The 17,758-nt window shown below is 44.4% G+C and overlaps 1 protein-coding gene and 1 long non-coding RNA gene across 3 annotated transcripts in view; one reads left to right on the top strand and one right to left on the bottom strand.

Annotated features, from left to right (window-relative positions):
* The window catches only part of LOC310750755, a 42,545-nt gene extending 25,073 nt beyond the window's left edge, over positions 1 to 17,472 (top strand). The window contains exon 3 of the long non-coding RNA XR_014542232.1: positions 17,102 to 17,472. This is a non-coding gene — a long non-coding RNA (uncharacterized lncRNA). The remainder of the gene's footprint in view (positions 1 to 17,101) is intronic.
* Positions 64 to 17,140, bottom strand: POU2AF2 (POU class 2 homeobox associating factor 2). 2 transcript variants are annotated; one of them, XM_083589038.1, is made up of 5 exons: positions 17,055 to 17,140; positions 10,774 to 10,883; positions 3,890 to 3,932; positions 2,270 to 2,571; positions 64 to 890 (listed from the first exon to the last, which is right to left on the bottom strand). In XM_083589038.1, the coding sequence occupies exons 1-5, from the start codon at positions 17,062 to 17,064 to the stop codon at positions 483 to 485; spliced, it is 873 nt and encodes a 290-aa protein (XP_083445164.1). In that variant the 5' UTR covers positions 17,065 to 17,140; the 3' UTR covers positions 64 to 482. The 2 variants fall into 2 exon arrangements, with proteins under 2 accessions (XP_083445164.1, XP_083445165.1); XM_083589039.1 differs by lacking the exon at positions 17,055 to 17,140 and having other exon boundaries at positions 2,270 to 2,460; positions 10,774 to 11,389.
* Positions 17,473 to 17,758: the final 286 nt, after the last annotated feature.

Here is a 17,758-nt window from a genome sequence, read left to right as displayed (position 1 = left end):
ATGCACACGAAAGCTCATACCAATAACAAACTTAGTTGGTCTCTAAGGTGCTACTGGAAGGAATTTTTTTTATTCAAGAATACTCACTCAGTTGAGCCACAATTTTGCACTGGGCCCCAGTTGGCATATTGGCAGCAAAAACCAAAACAGATCCCGTAAGCCTAAAGTCCACCCACCTCTTAGATTGATTACATTTATATCCCACCGTTCCTCCAAGGTACTCAATGTGACATGCATAGTTCTCTTCCATTTTATCCTCACAACAACCCTGTGAGGTAGATTGGGCTGAGAGATTGTGACGAGCCAAAGGTCACCCCACAAGCTTCATGGCTGAGTGGGGATTTGAACCTCTCAGTTCATAGGCCAACACTCCAACCACTACACCACAAAGGCTCTCTCAAGATGGTCACAACCCTTTAAGCAGTTCTTTAAATAAAACCAGAGGGGCTTATGTTTGCCCCTCTGTCACGAGTCTCTTTGGTTTAGTAAGTCCTTCGACATTCGTACGACCCCCAAAGGGGGCTCCCATCTTCCTTTGGCCACAGGGAGCTGTTGTCAGGGAGAGGGGCTGTCTCTGAAGACTCCTCTGAAGAGGTCTGGAGCATCTTGGGAGTCAGGTCACTGGCCACACTGGACATAAAAGATGAGAATGGGTAGGGAGACGCAGCAGAGTAGCCGGCTGCGTAGTGGACGTCGTCCAGAGCATGGAAAGAGTAGGACTGAGTCCCAGAGATGGGCGAATTCCAGCTGGGATTTCTGTACTGGGAGGAAACTCCCGGCTCATGAGAGGAGAGGCAGCCAGCAGTGATGGAAGGTGCTTGAAGGGAGTCGGGAGGACACACATCCGATTGGCCAAGGCTGTCGGGCATGGCTTGTTCCCAGGAGTCTCTCTGCAAGGAAGAAAACGGCCCACAGCTTAGAAAGGGGGTCAAGAAGCAAACCTCCCTACAGAGTTACAGGTAGCAGCTTGGGCAGGGAGGCATGATAAGGCCTTCCCTAGATAGTCTCCATTTATTTCTTTGTGTGTGCATACATGAGAGAGTTAACTGTTGCAGGGACACATCAGGGTCCTGCACGAGGGCTTCCCATAACGGGAATATGGTTGGCCCCTGTGAGAACAGAATGGTGACTAGATAGACTACTGCAATGCGCTCTACGTGGGGCTACCTTTGAAGGTGACCCAGAAACTACAACTAATCCAGAATGCGGCAGCTAGACTGGTGACTGGGAGTGGCTGCCGAGACCATATAAGACGAGTCCCGAAAGACCTACATTGGCCCCCAGTATGTTTCTGAGCACAAAATTCAATGTGTTGGTGTGACCTTTAAAGCCCTACACGGCCTCAGTCCAGTATACCTGAAGGAGCGTCTCCATCCCCATCGTTCAGCCCGTACACTGAGGTCCAGCTCCGAGGGCCTTCTGGCGGTTCCCTCACTGCAAGAAGTGAGGTTACAGGGAACCAGGCAGAGGACCTTCTCAGTATTGGTGCCCTACCACCAGATGTCAAGGAAATAAACAACTACCAGACTTTTCAAAGACATCTGAAGGCAGCCCTGTTTAGGGAAGTTTTTAATGTTTGATGTTTTATTGCGTTTTTAATATTCTGTTGGGAGCCACCCAGAATGGCTGGGGAGGCTCAGCCAGATGGGCAGAGTATAAATTTGATTGATTGATTGATTGATTGGCTTTTGGCCTGATCCACCAGGGTTCTTCTTAAGCTCTTGGATAGAAGAATCTGCTAGGTAGGTCAATGGCTACTAGCCATGATGGTTCCTTTCTATCTGCACTGTCTGAGGCAGTATGCCTCTGGAGATCAATTGCTGGGAATCTCAAGTGGGGAGCAAACTGTTGCACTCAAGTCCTGCTTGGGGGTTCCCCAGTGGAAGAAGAAGAAGAAGAAGAAGAAGAAGAAGAAGAAGAAGAAGAAGAAGAAGAAGAGTTTGGATTTGATATCCCGCTTTATCACTACCCGAAGGAGTCTCAAAGCGGCTAACATTCTCCTTTCCCTTCCTCCCCCACAACAAACACTCTGTGAGGTGAGTGGGGCTGAGAGACTTCAAAGAAGTGTGACTAGCCCAAGGCACCCAGCGGCTGCATGTGGAGGAGCGGGGAAGCGAACCCGGTTCACCAGATTACAAGTCCACCGCTCTTAACCACTACACCACCCAGGCTCCAGGTTGGCCACTGTGAGAACAGGAGGCTGGACTAGATGGGCCTTTGGGCTTGATCCATCTTAATGGGCCTAGTGTGTTCTATCTTATGTACTTACACTTAAAAAATGTGCCGAGTCGCTTGGGAAGGATGGCATGACTGACGTCAGTGGCGATGAGGCACTAAAGAGGGACGAGGCTCCAGAGGTGACGGATGCAGTTCGGTGGTCAGCATATTGGTCAATGAAATGGGTGTCTAGAAGCGAAGGATATCCCTGAACTGCTGGTGATTCATACGCAAATGGCTTTGCTATGAGGGAGGAAGTGTAGATGTCACTTGAGATCTGCTTATTGTTTTGTAAATCCACATCTGCCATTAGGGATCTTCGGATGCCATAGTAACCAGACATAGCAGAAGAACCTATTGGCAGTGGAGAAATCAGTTACCATAGCACCAGAAGACAACAGGGAGTGAGTTGACGTGGGGATAGACACAGCATATCAATACACACACTAACGTTTGAGCTGCCATCCCATTAAAGTAATCACAGCTGATTAATTGTATGAAGGTTGAGGTGAACAACTGATTGCATTTGCATAGAGGTAAAAACAGTCGTTGTGAATGAAGAAATGCTCGGGCTGCTTCCACATTGCACATTTATTATGAATTAGCCACACTTTGTTCACTCGTTTTTCACAGGGCGTCTGCTCAAAACATCCCCCATCTAAAGCTTTCAACTTTAATGGTTTCCCACCCTGCCCATAGTTCAGAATTTCCAGTTTGCTTTAGACTCCCTAAACTCAGTTGAATAGCCATACAATTATCCCCTAGTCAATGGCCTATTGCACAGCTGTTGTGGCCAATTCTTGCCTGTATTGCTCTGAGCAGCATTCAGCTATGTTTTACTCAGAGTTGCCATTAATGAGCATGAGTAAGTTCGGTCCATTAATTTAAATAGATCTACTCTGAGTAAAGGGGATGTGGGTGGTGCTGTGGTCTAAACCACTGAGCCTAGGGCTTGCTGATCGGAAGGTTGGTGGTTCGAATCCCCGTGACAGGGTGAGCTCCCGTTGCTCTGTCCCTGCTCCTGCCCACCTAGCAGTTCGAAAGCACGTCAAAGTGCAAGTGGATAAATAGGTACCGCTCTGGCGGAAAGGTAAACGGCGTTTCCGTGCACTGCTCTGGTTCACCAGAAGTGGCTTAGTCATGCTGGCCACATGACCCGGAGGCTGTCTGCGGACAAATGCCGACTTCCTCGGCCTATAGAGCGAGATGAGCACGCAACCCCAGAGTCATCCATGACTGGACCTAATGGTCAGGGGTACCTTTACCTTTATCTTTTTACTCTGAGTAAAACTTAGTTGAATACCCTATAGTCAGTTCCTAAATTGCGCAAGCCACAGATTTCTCTACGGTCCATCTTGCTTCTTTAGAAATCAACTCTATCACTTTAACCCTTCTGTTTCCCTTCCTTAGCATTGCCTTTAAAATTATTTCTCTCCCACTAATCGTGACCAGGAGATTTTTTTTTGGAGATATTTAACCATCCCTCAGTCACTCAGTCTCTCTCTCTCTCTCTCTCTCTCTCTCTCTCTCTCTCTCTCTCTCTCGCACACACACACACACACACACACACACATCTATGGCATCTCATGCTCACTGAGTTGTTTCAAGAAAGACAAATCAGCACAACCCATCTATGTCCCCATGGGCTCTTTGGAGGAAGGAATATACTCACCTGCCAGTGGGACAAACGACGACTGTGTTGTGGCAAGACTTCCCTGAAAGGAAAAAGAACAAGGTGTTGAAATCTTAATCATTTCCCTCTCAAGTTTACCAGGTTTGACTGGGTAATACCTTGGGAATCCCAGTGAAATTCTGGGGCCAGTGAAGCAAGCTTGAAGTGCTAGCCTAAACTTAGTGACAAGGCAACGATGCAGGACAAACTATGCCAACCTGGTCCCCAGGTAGCTGGAGCTGGTGCCGCCTCCGGAAGTCTCCCAGTACAAACTGGGCCACTTCATTCTCACCCAAACCTCCATTCTCCACTAAAAACAAGACTACTGCAGTGAGTACGAAGTGCTCCAATTGGCCTTGAACCGCCTTCCAGTTTGCATAGTGCAAATAGGAAGTTCCTGACATGGCAAGCAACCAAATTTAGAGGTTTGGATTTGAATTAAAATTTGCCAGTGTCAAGACTTCCTTCGGGTTAACAACGCTCAGCTTCCCACCTGGCCATGTGCTCTTCCATGGAAATGAGCTCATTGGATCTTGCCGTAGTTACAAACCACAGGGCAGGGGGGAAGCGATGCAATAGTCCATCAGCAACTCGAAACTGACACCTTCCCAGGGATTGTTTTGGAAAAACCGATTCACATCATCGCTCTGGGGGGCTCATTAGGTTACCTACCAAGCTGCCTTCCACTGACTCAAAACACTGGTCCACCAAGCTGAGTATTATTGGCTCTGGCTGGCAGGAGCTCTCCAGCAATACAACCTCCCTAAGACAGGGACCTTCAGTACTGGGGCAGGGATGTCTGTAGCCAATGACTCCTCAAAATCACTGGCAGTGTGGAGCCACCTGGTGGGTCCAGTCATTCAACCAGCTACAAATCCACCTAACAGTTATCTCATCCAGTCCAGATTTTACCAGCTTCTCTGCAAGAATACCAAGGGGGACTTTGTCAAAAGCCTTACTAAAATCAAGATGCTTTGATACCAAGATACAGTGGTACCTCAGTTACAGATGCTTCAGGTTACAGACGCCACTAACCCAGAAATGGTACCTCGGGTTAAGAACTTTGCTTCAGGATGAGAACAGAAATCATGCGGCGGTGGCGCGGCGGCAGTGGGAGGCCCCATCAGCTAAAGTGGTGCTTCAGGTTAAGAACAGTTTCAGGTTAAGAACGGACCTCCAGAACGAATTAAGTTCTTAATCCGAGGTACCACTGTACACTACATTCACAGTATTCCTCTGATCCACCAAGCTTGTAACTCCGTTTTTAAAAAATGAAATTCGTCTGGCATGACTTGTTTTTGAGAAACCCATTCTGCATCTTAGTAATCACAGCATCCTTTTCTAAGTGCTCACAGACCGACCGTTGAATGATCTGTTCTAGGACCTTTCCCAGTATCAATGCCAAGCTCACCAGTTGGTAGTTACCTGGGTCTTCCCCCCCCCCTTTTGAAGATGTGGACAACATTTGCCCACCTGCAGTCTGCAGGGACTCCTGCAGAATCTCCAAGAATTCTTAAAGATCATATGAAGTTGCATCAAGGCAAATGTTCTCCCACACTTTACAGTGCCTTGTTGTATCACCTTTTTGCAGAACAAGTCCGATCTTTTGGGGAAGTGGGTTTGTTGCACAAAACCTCCCTATAAGGTAAAACCGCACAACCTCAATTTGCTGGTGTGTGACTGAATCCCATTTGAAAATACTGAGAGTCTGGAATTGCCCCGAGTGTTTAAAAAGGAGCATTTGCAAATTCTAGAAATAGTTATTATTCTTGCTGATTTGCATTTAGTGATGTCTGGGATATTCTAGCACAAATGACTGTACAATAAGTCTTGTTTATTTTATTTTATTTTATTTTATTTTATTTTATTTTATTTTATAAGAATATTGACAAAATGGTAACTTATAAGCAGGGCTTTTTTCCTAGAAAAAGAGGTGGAATGGGGTAATGGCCAACCCAAGTGGTTGAGCTTTTAGAGAGTGGACCTTTTTTAAAAAAAGCTTTTCTTCTCCTGCCACCACAATGCTACAAAGGTGTCAGAAGGCACCAAAGAGGTGACAGAACTCAGTTCCAGTGAGTTCTGGCTGGAAAAAAAGCCCCACTCATAAGAAAAATATCATGACAATGTACAGTTAAAATGTTGAAACATCATTATAAAAGAATCAATAGGTAGACAAGTAAACAGGCAGAGGTCTGCAACAGAATGTTGCTGACTTGAATGCTGCTGTTCAGGATTCCAGCTGGGAAACCATATCTCCTTTCAGGAAACTTCATTCCATCCCCCATTTTTCTCCTTCATTCCCCAAACAGACAGACAGCATTCCATGGCCACTGGCCATGCCCTCTCCTTTTGGGGGTTTGTTTTTTTGACCTTTAGGTTTCCCCCTCTTTTATTTTTAGAACTGCAAATTTCTGGGTTCTCCTGAACATGCTGGTACATTCCTCTTGCTTTTCCCTGTTTGGGCTACAAGTGGAGAAAGATGGGAAATTCAATCAAGTTTGCATTTTGAGGCAAATCCTCCAAATTTGCACTTCCTAAATCAATAGGTGAACGGAAACGCAGCCATCCTTGAGAATTCACAATTCTCCAAATGTTGCAATGCAGTTCTCCAGCCTAGTAATGTCTCTATTGGGGAGGGGGGAGGTGCCAAAAACTGCATATGCTGGTGCAGATAACATACAAAAATGCTGTATATTTGGGGACATCGCTTCGCAAAAATGTGTGTACAGTGGTACCTCAGGTTACATACACTTCAGGTTACAGATGCTTCAGGTTACAGACTCTGCTAACCCAGAAATAGTACCTCGGGTTAAGAACTTTGCTTCAGGATGAGAACAGAAATTGCACGGCAGCAGCGGGAAGCCCCATTAGCTAAAGTGGTTCCTCAGGTTAAGAACAGTTTTAAGTTAAGAACAGACCTCCGGAACGAATTAAGTACTTAACCCGAGGTACCACTGTATTTGGCAAAATTGCATACAAAGGGGGGGGGGTTGTGTGCATATTAGGAGAATTTTTGCACTGAAATGCTGATTAATTTTCATGAAGACCTTGTAAAAAAAATTCTCAAAGTGATGCGGAGATGTGGAAAACTGAACTTAAGTTTAGAAAAATGCAAAACCAAATTTGACAGGTTCGCCCATCCCTAACTATACAGCAGTTGGCACTCACCCACTGAGTTTACACTTGGAAGGAGACGATAGGATATTGTCGTTGCTGCTGCTTTATATAGCAGCACATGGTACTTTACAAACTATGAAGGGGCAACAGGTGCCTGTCCTGAAGGGTTTACAGTGGGAAAACCCTTTTTAGTTGATAGTTTTATACTATCAAGTCCCATTTCCAAAAGAAAATGATGCACAGAGCCAGAAATGTGCAGAACTGGCCAGATATGGAGGAGAAGGAGAAGAATGTGTGGCCTGAAATGTGAGTGGCGTTTTGTAAGGGACTGCTTTTCCTAAGTGAATCCCCTGTCCACTGGCATACCATGGGTGAGGCCACAGGGGCAGTTGCCCTGGGCACAAAATTATTAGGAGCGCAAAATTTCAGAAGAAAGAAGTAATGAAAATTTTTAGAAATAGCGTGCCCTCCCCATCACACAGAAAATCTCCTGGCGGACAGAGGAGAGGATCTGGGAAAAGGCTGGTTGCTATGGTGTTTTAGAAAGATACCCGCTCCCGACCAATCTCCCATCCCGCTCTCTGCCGTACTCAACACTCATGGGGTGCTGCGGCTGCCACTCAGGTAGGTCGCCGAGCCATTGCCCGTCCGTTGCAACCTATTGGCAAGTGGAGCCAAGCATACTTGCCTTGCCCCGGGTGCTGGCAACACACGCTACACCACTGCCCCTGGCTAACCCCTGTTGATCCACGGCACACATGAAGCCCAAGTCTACCCTCCTGGGAAATAAAAAATGCAAACAGCGCATATATCATCACCATGCAAATTGTGCCTCTCGTGATTGTCAGGTAAGAGCCAGGCCTTCAAAATCCCGACAGTGTTGATGGTTCATTTAGACAAGAGGCCATCTGCTGAACCCCACCCTCTTTCTCCACAGACAGGTCTAGAATCATCTGCCCATGAAAAGTTTTGTGTTTGCTTTTTTGTTTTGCTTTGGCAAATCAGAGTTTTGGGTGCACTAAATATCAGTTCCAAGGAAAGGCAAGCTCCTTCCTCATCAGCTGGCCGAATCACCCCCACTCACCTGCTGTTTGCTTTCAGGGTTATAGTATCTGTTTTGCAACAACTGTGACAACACTGTTGCGAGACTGACCAGAGTGCCGCCTGGGCTCTGTGCAAACAAGGAAGTTTGTTCCCACACTGTAGCTTTTGGATTGGGTTGAATGGGCCCATTGATAGCTGCCGGAGTGTATTGACTCTGAGAGGCAGATCTGGCTGTGAACCAAGAGGTCTTTGCTTCACTGTTTGCTGATGCCCTACAGCCACCCACTCAGCATCCTTAGGCGAGCTGTTATTCTCTCAGCCTCAGCTAGGGATGCAAGAAGGCATTGTTTTCTGTCTTGCCCTGTATCCATCATATACAGCACTATTTCCCTTCAGCCACAGTTCACCTGCCACCAAGAACCACCCTATTCACCTCACTGCCCCCTGTGGTGAATATACATAACTGAGATGATTAACTGCGTAAATTATGTTTCCATTAACATTATTCCACCCCGTTCATTCCTGTGCAAAGGAAGCATAATGCAAATGGGGTATGTAATCAATTACGTATTTTATCAAACTGAAATCAACAGCAACAGTAATACTCATAACTATGGATTTATTTCTGCTCCAAAAATGCGCCAAATAAGCAAACTTTGGCAATTTCCTCTAATAATAATAATAACAACAACAACAACAATTTATTATTTATATGCTGCCCATCTGACCGGGTTTCCCCAGCCACTCTGGGCAGCTTCCAGCAAATTAAAAAATCAAACACAGTAAAACATCATACGTTAAAAACTTCCCTATACAGGGCTGCCTTCAGATGTCTTATAAAAGTCAGAGAGTTGTTTATTTCCTCAACATCTGATGAGAGGGCGTTCCACAGGGCAGGCACTACTACCGAGAAGGCCCTCTGCCTGGTTTCCTTGTAACCTCACTTCTCACAGTGAGGGAACTGCCAGAAGGCCCTCGGGGCTGGACTTCAGTGGCCAGGCTGAACAATGTATACAGGTATACTCCAATTTTCTTCCAAATTCTCTGACATTCCTAACCTCAGCTCCACATCTGCAAAATGTGGAGACCTACCTTGCAGGATAGTTCTAACTTCTAAGCTTGATTTTGTCATTCAGATTTTGGATCTGTATATCTTTAAATCCTCTTCACATTTTCGAAGGTGAATTTTTACCCAAGACTTGAAAGACATGTGGCTTTGCTGGCAACTCATCATTGTTTCGTCAGCCCTCAAATATGAAATCGCCTAAGAAGTGGTCATATACTAAATGCCGCTGCATGTTAGCTATCACACCCTGTCACATTCTGTATGTCATTGCATGATGCCAGATGACTAAATGCTGTTTGTGCCATCAGTATCAAGTATGAAACATCAACATCAAGTATGAGACATCCATCAATCAAAACAAAAAAAAAAATTTCCTTCCAGTAGCACCTTAAAGACCAACTAAGTTAGTTCTTGGTATGAGCTTTCGTGTGCATGCACACTTGTGCTACTGGAAGGAAAAAAATTTTTTTGTTTTGACTATGGCAGACCAACACGGCTACCTATCTGTAACATCCATCAATGTAAAGTATGAAATGCCACCGCATGTCGGCTGTCAAATGCTGCCGTACTTCAACTGTCAAATGCTGACATCAAATACCATTGAACATCAAATACAGATTTCAGATATTTGGGGAATCTCTGAGCATTTGGAGAACATCTGGGGAACACGTGTGATCCAGAGTCTGCAAAGGGCAATTCTAAAGAGCCAAAGAGGTTTCAGCTTTGTTCTGTGGCTTTGCTGGTTTGCAGGCAGACCAGCACTGATCATTACCCAGCTTTTGGCATTAGTGCGCTTTTTGAGATCTGCTTTCAGTATGTACCTCTTTCAGACTTCCAAAGATATCAGGAACCAGCAAGACGCTGATGAGTGCACACCAAGGACAGGGCTAGCTGGAGCCTAGACTCAAAAGAGGGATGCAATGGTTTGTGGGGACCTGTACTAGCCAGGAGGCAAGAATCAGAGGCAGGGAAAGCTTCAGAGCTGGAGGGTGAAGCACGGGATGGGTCGGAGGAAGAGGCAGGTCAGGCAAATGAAAGGCCAGGTGCTTCCCCACCTCCTGCACCCCTGCCTTCCAGAACCAGCAGGGAAATGAAAAGGGATGAGCAGAGGAAGTTTCCACGCAGGCGCAGTCTCTGCTTGCGTATGTGCAGCCCATCAGGGGAAGATACATAAACTGGCTAAGGGGGAGTGGTCTCCTGTTGATGCAACCGCTCCATGGAGCATGGACCTGGAAATAGCTGCCTAGCTGTTAGATTGGTGTACGTAGGTCTGCAGAGCTGCAGAAGTGTTATATTTGACAATAAATACTTAACGGTCTGCTGTGTGCATGCATTCCTTTGTCTGGGAAGAGCCTTGACATGGGTGAGGCCAGAGTCGCAGCAATGGATGTGACTTTTACCTCTGTGCAATGGCTGGTTACATTCCAGCCACACGCAAGCCAGAGGTTTCTGCAACCATGCAAGACATGCACACCTCCATTTCCCCATCCTTCATCCAAGCAAATGCACTCAAGAAGGGCACAGGGCCAGTGTGGGGTATGGCCTAGAAGCCTGGGGAGAGTCCTGAGGGCCGGATAGAGAGGCCGCATTTGGCTCCCAAGCCTACAGTTCAGCATCCTTGCTCCAGATCACACTGCACTCTTCAACATGCACTTACGTTCAGCCGTGAGCTGCTGGTCTGCCTTGAACGCTTTTCAGCCAGCAGGTCCTTCACCGTGTGCTTGACCCGGACTCCTTGGTAAACCCGCTTGCCGTAGTCTGCAGGGACTGAACCAAAGAAAGAACCATGAGCGGGGAGGAGGACACCCAAAAGGGACTTCATTCTGAGCCCAATGCTTAATCATTGAGGAGGCCCACACGTTCTCCACTCAGCCAGGTTATTCACTAGGTAGTCCAGTCTACTTTGCAGGGTCGTTGTGAGGATAAAACAAGGCAATGCTATTGACGCCACTCCCTGATCAATGGGCAGGGACAGGGACAAAGCCTGGGCAGTTTTGGTAACATAGGGGGTGAAGCCTGATGGATTTTGGTGGACTGAAGGGCAGAGATCAATGCAGCCTCCAACAAACTGATGCCCTACAGATGTTTTGCACTACAGCTTCCAAAAGCTGCAGCCAGCACAGCCTTTTCCCCAAAGAAAGCACATTTAGGGATGGAGGAGTCCATTAGTTTTGGTTTCTCTTTTTTGCATTCTTAAATTTGGTTCTTTACATTTCTGCAGCAATTTGCATTTTTGTTTTTTTAAAGTCCTCCTGAAAATTTGTCAGCATTTCAGTGTGAATTTTCTCCGATAAACATCCTGTGTGCGATTTTGGCTAATATACACATTTTACAACTATTTCCCCTAATATAATGTACTTCGGTACATTGTTTTCACAAATGCACATATTTTTATGCATACGGTTCCCTTCCTATATGCATTTTTGCGCACAATGGTTGGACAACTGCAAATTTCAGAGGATAGCTGTGTTTCAGTTCATGTATTGATCTGAGATTAAATTAGTAGGGTCTCTTTAAAATGCAAACAATATTGGATTTCTCCCCCATCCATACTCTGTGCACATACTTAGCCCAGCAGTTTGCTTTCAGGACCAGAACTCATCTCATGGTCCTTTCACACACAAATTCAGTTCTGGTTCCCCCACAAACTTTCTTTGCTTCAGCAATCTAATTTAGATGGGGTGCCTTTTCTTGTAGCTATTGTTAAAACTGTGGGAGTCAGAAACTAATATGAACATGATAAGAGCCTGCCTTTTTGTTTTGATTATTTTTATTATGTATTTTGTGTTTTGATTATTTTTATTATGTATTTTGTGCTTTGTATACTGTAACAATTGTGTTGTGAACAACCCTGAGACTGACGGTTATAGGGCAGTATACAAATTTAATAAAAATACTAATAGTAATAATAGTAATAATGGTTTTCCCAGTAGTGATGTATGGAAGTGAGAGCTGGACCATAAAGAAGGCTGAAGGCCAAAGAATTGATGCTTTTGAATTATGGTGCTGGAGGAGACTCTTGAGAGTCCCATGGACTGCAAGAAGATCAAACCTATCTATTCTGAAGGAAATCAGCCCTGAGTGCTCACTGGAAGGACAGATCCTGAAGCTGAGGCTCCAATACTTTGGCCACCTCATGAGAAGAGAAGACTCCCTGGAAAAGACCCTGATGCTGGGAAAGATGGAGGGCACAAGGAGAAGGGGACGACAGAAGACAAGATGGTTGGACAGTGTTGTTGAAGCTACCAGCTGTGGGAGTTTGACCAAACTGTGGGAGGCAGTGGAAGCCAGGAGTGCCTGGCATGCTCTGGTCCATGGGGTCATGAAGAGTCAGACACGACTAAACGACTAAACAACAACAATAGTAATAATAACAAAAGAGCCCACTGGAGCAGGCCAGAGCTCTTTTAGTTCAGCATCGTGTTCTCACAGTGGCCAACCAGATGCCCATGGGAAACCCTTAAGCATCCCTGAGCACAAGAGCATACACCCCTCCTGCAGTTTCCAGCCACCTCTGGTGATTGTGTCTAGTAGCCATTGAATTCGTCTAACACTCTTTTAAAGCCCTCCAGTTAGCCGACCTGACCGGAAGAGTCCGCGACCAGAAGGAGGAGGAGTATCAAGAGGAATGGAAGAAATTCAAAGATTACTTGGCTAAATATTTTAAGATAACTTAAATAGAATTACTTGCGAGTACCAGATAGGCCTAGGATTTAAATATGTGATGGTGTAGAATACTATGTTAAAAGCTGAAATGAAAAGAAAGAAAGATGTTAATTGACTAAGTAAATTTTATGTGAAAATAGTTTTGGAAAACTGCTACAAGGATTTATATGGAAACTCAGCCAGGGGGATTCGAGGAAGTCACCCAACAATGTTAACAAAAGTGGAACTGTTATAGCTAGGATAAATGTTTGTATGTTTGTTTTTGATGTTTTTTGTTTGTTATAAATTTGGAAAACTAATAAAAAAATGGAAAAAAAATTAAAATAAATAAAGCCCTCCAGTCTGGTGGCTGTCGGTACCCTCTTGTGGGAGTGAGTTCCACTGTGTGAAGAAGGGTTTTCTTTTGTCTGTTCTAAATCCTCTAACATTCGGCTTCATTGGATGTCCGTGATTTCTAGTGCTATGAATAAAACATTCAGCTTGGCTACGTGGTGCAGCCTCTTCCTACAAACAACTGCCCCTTGTGCAGAGAACCGTGTGCCAGCCCTTTGCAACAAAGGATTTCGTTTCGCACTCGCAAAAATGCCCATTGTTCACTTCATTATGTCTCTTGAGTCGTGCCTTTAAACCGGCTATTTGTTTGTATGTTTTTGACCTTTTTCAGAGTGCCCATCCCTGTGCCAGCCAGCCCAGGATAATGAGGCAGGATCTCTTTTCTTCCATTTGCCCCATTGGGATCTGCCCATGGAAAGAGCCTGCACCTGTGATGGAAGCCTGCATCAGGCTGGGGAGAGCTTTTAGTCAAATGTTACAGGTGGGAGCGTGGTGCTCTGCTTAATCCTTTAGAAAACAACAAAGATGAGCATTTCCTGAGCTAAAACAAACATTCATGCCCTACGGGGGAATTGTTTGATCTTTTCCAGTGCTGGTTTGCTGTTCCAAAATTCGGACCTTTTGTGGGTTTGCATTTGGAGCTTTTGTTTCACCTGGATTGCGGCAGCCAGATTAGTTTTGCTAGGAAGGGATGGAGCTTCAACAGAAGCTCCTCCACCCCACCCCACCCCCCAAGAATGGGGGCCTATAAAATACCTTGGCTGAATGTGGATTGTTAACCCCTTGGGCCTCGTTTAATTCCTCTTCATCATCCATGTGGCAGTCTCCTCCAACTACTTTTGCCCTGCTCTTTCTCCTCCAGAGTCTCCCCATACTTTGAAAATCCAAACAGGAGAGCTATGTGGATTGCATATAGGGAGTCTACAGCTTTAAGCAGGACAAAGTGTGGAACAGAAGTATTTAGAGGAGAACATCACACAGATGAGGGTAAATTAAAGGAGGTACCAGGGGTTCAAAGCTCACATTAGGCAGAGGTCTGGACGAGCCCCGAGATCATCTACAAGAAAAAAAGTAGCTGACCATCTTGTTTCTAGCTTTCTCCAATTTCCCGCTTAGGCTGTCAGACCTTTCAAGTGTCCCTCTTTTCCAGGGACAGTCCCGGATTTACAGAAGCTGTCCTGGTTTCTGATTTGGTCCTGGAATGTCCCGCTTTTACTTATGACATCCCTATTTTCACCAGAGAAATGTTGGGAGGCTATGGAGTACTGTGACCCCTGAGCCAAGGAGATAAGTAACTACACAACCTTTAGAAGATGTCTGAAGGCAGCCCTGCATTGAGAGGTTTTTTTAATGTTTAATGTTCCATTATGTGTTTATATATGTTGAAAGGGGAATAATAATAATAATAGCAGTCTGTGCACTGCACACAGCCTTAGGCACAAGGTTCATCTACCCTACTACCACCAATACTATTCAGAGATTTAAATGGTTTGTTCTTTAAGCTAAAGCAGCCTTCCTCAACATGGTACTCTTCAGCCATCTTGAACTACAATTCCCATCAGCCCTAGCTAGAATGACCATGCTGCCTGGGGCTGATAGGAGTCATAGTCCAAAATATCTCAAGATCCCAAGTTGGCAAAGGCAGGCTTATGGATTTGAAAAAGGTATGTTTGAATTGCTCTGCTTTTTTCTTTATTATATGTTATATTCAGTGCTATTTTTCTAGAAAAAGAGGTGCCAGAGCTGAGCTCCGGCTGAAGAAAAAGCCCTGGTTATATTTAAAAACTGGGAATAAATGTTACTTTTTTTTTATAGCACAGGTAGCTTCTGGCACCAATACCTAGGAAAGGCAAGCATATATTTGTAGACATCAAATGCCCTGAACCTCTGCAGACTTGGTCAACGCTGCTGCCACCCTAAGCTAATAACTGGGTCAAAGGATGCTTCCAGATGAGGGTTTGATTTGTAAATGAGTCACTGAAATGTTTCAGTCAGGTTTTTGGCAACAGAGTTGTTGTTTTTTTAATTCTTGGATATCTCCCAGAAAGAGTAAATCAGGATTACATAAGGATTTTATTTATTTTTAATTGACTGGTGTTTTGATGCCAATTACATCATTGCAAAAAACTTGCGTGCACAAGGAGTGCCAATCTCACAATAAACACACACCCGGAAGCACCTTGTTGTTGTGTTGAGTGCCCAGTGAGAGCCCAGAGTAATCTAATAAGATTCTTGTAATATGTACAAGGTCAGTACCAGTAGCAGTCAGTGGCGGAGCTGAGTTTACCGAAATTGGCACAGTGCAAACACACAGCAGAGTCAATCCAGTGCCTCTGTAGGTGCATTAGGACCACTGCAAACTCATCCCTTCCCCTCCTGATAAGCCATGGCATTGTTGGTAATAGGAGGCCAGGTAATCGCCACCACCCACTCCTAGTTGGCACAAAAGACCACAGAACTGTAGAATTGGAAGGGACCCCCAAGGATCATCTAGTTCGAAGCAAGAATATTCAGCTGTCCCATATGGGGATCGAACCTGTGACCTTGGTGTTATCAGCACCATGCTCTAACCAATTGAGCTATCAAGAAGATGACCATTTATTTGCAGGATTGCCTTACTCCATATATGCCCACTCAACCACTTTGATCCGCTGAACTGGGACTGTTACTGGTGCCAAATAATATTTGTTCCACACTTGTAAGAAATTGATCTTTTAGTGTGGCAACAGCTACACTCTGAAACTCCCTGCCTATTGAAATCAGGCACCTTCGCTTTCTTCTTTTTGGCACCTGCTTAAAACATTTTTGTTTAGGCAGCCTATCCAGAGACATGTAGAAAATATCACATATGCTTTAATCTATCTTTATATTGTTGTTGATTTTAATTATCTCTTGGAAATTTTTAATACGTGGTTTTGATTGTCTTTTAATTTTCTCTTATAAAAGATTTTTATTGATTTTCAACAAAATATGAACAAAACATTAAGTTTCCCCCAGTTCCATCTCCTCCCCCCGAAACAGAAGATTAATGTTTCAGATTTTGTCATAAACCTGTGTGCATAGTTAGTGGGTTCTGGTCTGCCAAATGTTCAGTGATTGCCTTTTCTTGATAATGAAAATGTTTTATTCTTCTAAATCACTTAGAAGAATTTTTGTTACAATCAAACAGCATATAAATTTTGCTAAATAAATAAATACTAGGTAGAATTTACATAACACATTTTCAAATGCTTCACACAATACATTGGCTGCATTTCAACAACCATACATTGGATTAATAGGCTGAAATGTGCAGACAGGAACCTTTTGCTTACATACATGGCCTCTCCTCTCCTCTCTTTGTGTTGTACCTGAATGAACTGCAGAAATTTATAGCTAACCACAGTTTCTCATTTTGTCCAGATAAAGAAACTATGGTTAGGACAAGACAGGATCTCAAACCATGGTTTAAAATCTTGAAGTTAGTAATCACAGTTTCCTAGTTTGGACAAAAGAGGAAACTATGTTTAATTGAAGATGTCCACGTTTGGTTCAGGCTGCAGAGGCAGAAGAAAAAGGGCTACATGCATAGGCAAAAGTGGACATCTCAGCTTATTAAGCCACAGTACATTTGTCCAAAATGTACCATTATCTTAGTAATCCCTATAACAACCCTGTTCGAAAGAGTGACATCATTACCATACTGCTCTTATAGGACTAAGCCTGAGGGCTAGTTTCTTGCCTGAGGCTACCCTATTAAGAATGAAATGATCAGGCTCTTAACTTCACCATGGACCTATCCTTCAAAGGCATCACCCCAGTCTGGGGCCCCATTTTCTGTCTTGTGTCTATAGGAATAAGTACATAAATATGTATGTTTTCAATTGTCAATAATTGATCTTTTGTGTAACAATCATCACACGACTTTCATCAAGAGAGTGTGCCGTCGATGACACCTACCCGTTTCCATGGCGAAGAGTGATCACTTCCACCTCTGTATTCGACAGGACTTTACGGCGGGATGATCAACCTTCATGAGCTCCGATCTGCAAATGAAGCCACTGCAAAGGGCTGTTCCTGGTCAAGCTTGATTCTGAGCCAGACGGAAATGGCCTTCTCCACAATTTGGGGCAATGCCTCTGAAATGGCTTGCCTGGGATTTGCGTACATGCAAATCCTTTGATGTCTGTTTAGATGCAATTTGCATGGCCGGCGAGGAACACCATGAAAAGGCTCTTTCACTGGACCAAAAGGATACTTCAGAAGAAAGAAGCAAGGGAGGGCAAAATAAAAATAAAATAAATGGGGTGTTCTTTTACTGATAAAAAATTAAATGCTTTTGCAGTAGAGTGTTTTAACATAAAATTCCTCAAGTGCTTGACTGTTCAAAACTGTTTGCTTAGATTATTCTTAGAATTTCTATTCAGCATTTGTAACTCAATTGCTTACAGAGACCCTTTTTGAACTAAATGTTCCACAGAGGATTGGCTAGCCAAGAGACCCCCCTGTAAGGGCTAGTTGAACCATTCTGCTAAGTACACTATAGCATAGAAGCCTGGTTACCTGAGTCCTTACCTTTAACAATTAACAACATCATTCAATTTTTAGAAGCCTCTTCCAAAGGGAGTTTTTCAAAACTTTTAATTTTTGTTCTAATTTTAGTT

This window comes from Podarcis filfolensis (assembly GCF_964270895.1).
Source record: "Podarcis filfolensis genome assembly, chromosome: 15".
Lineage (NCBI taxonomy): Eukaryota > Metazoa > Chordata > Lepidosauria > Squamata > Lacertidae > Podarcis > Podarcis filfolensis.
This window is presented reverse-complemented; position numbering and strand designations above follow the sequence as displayed.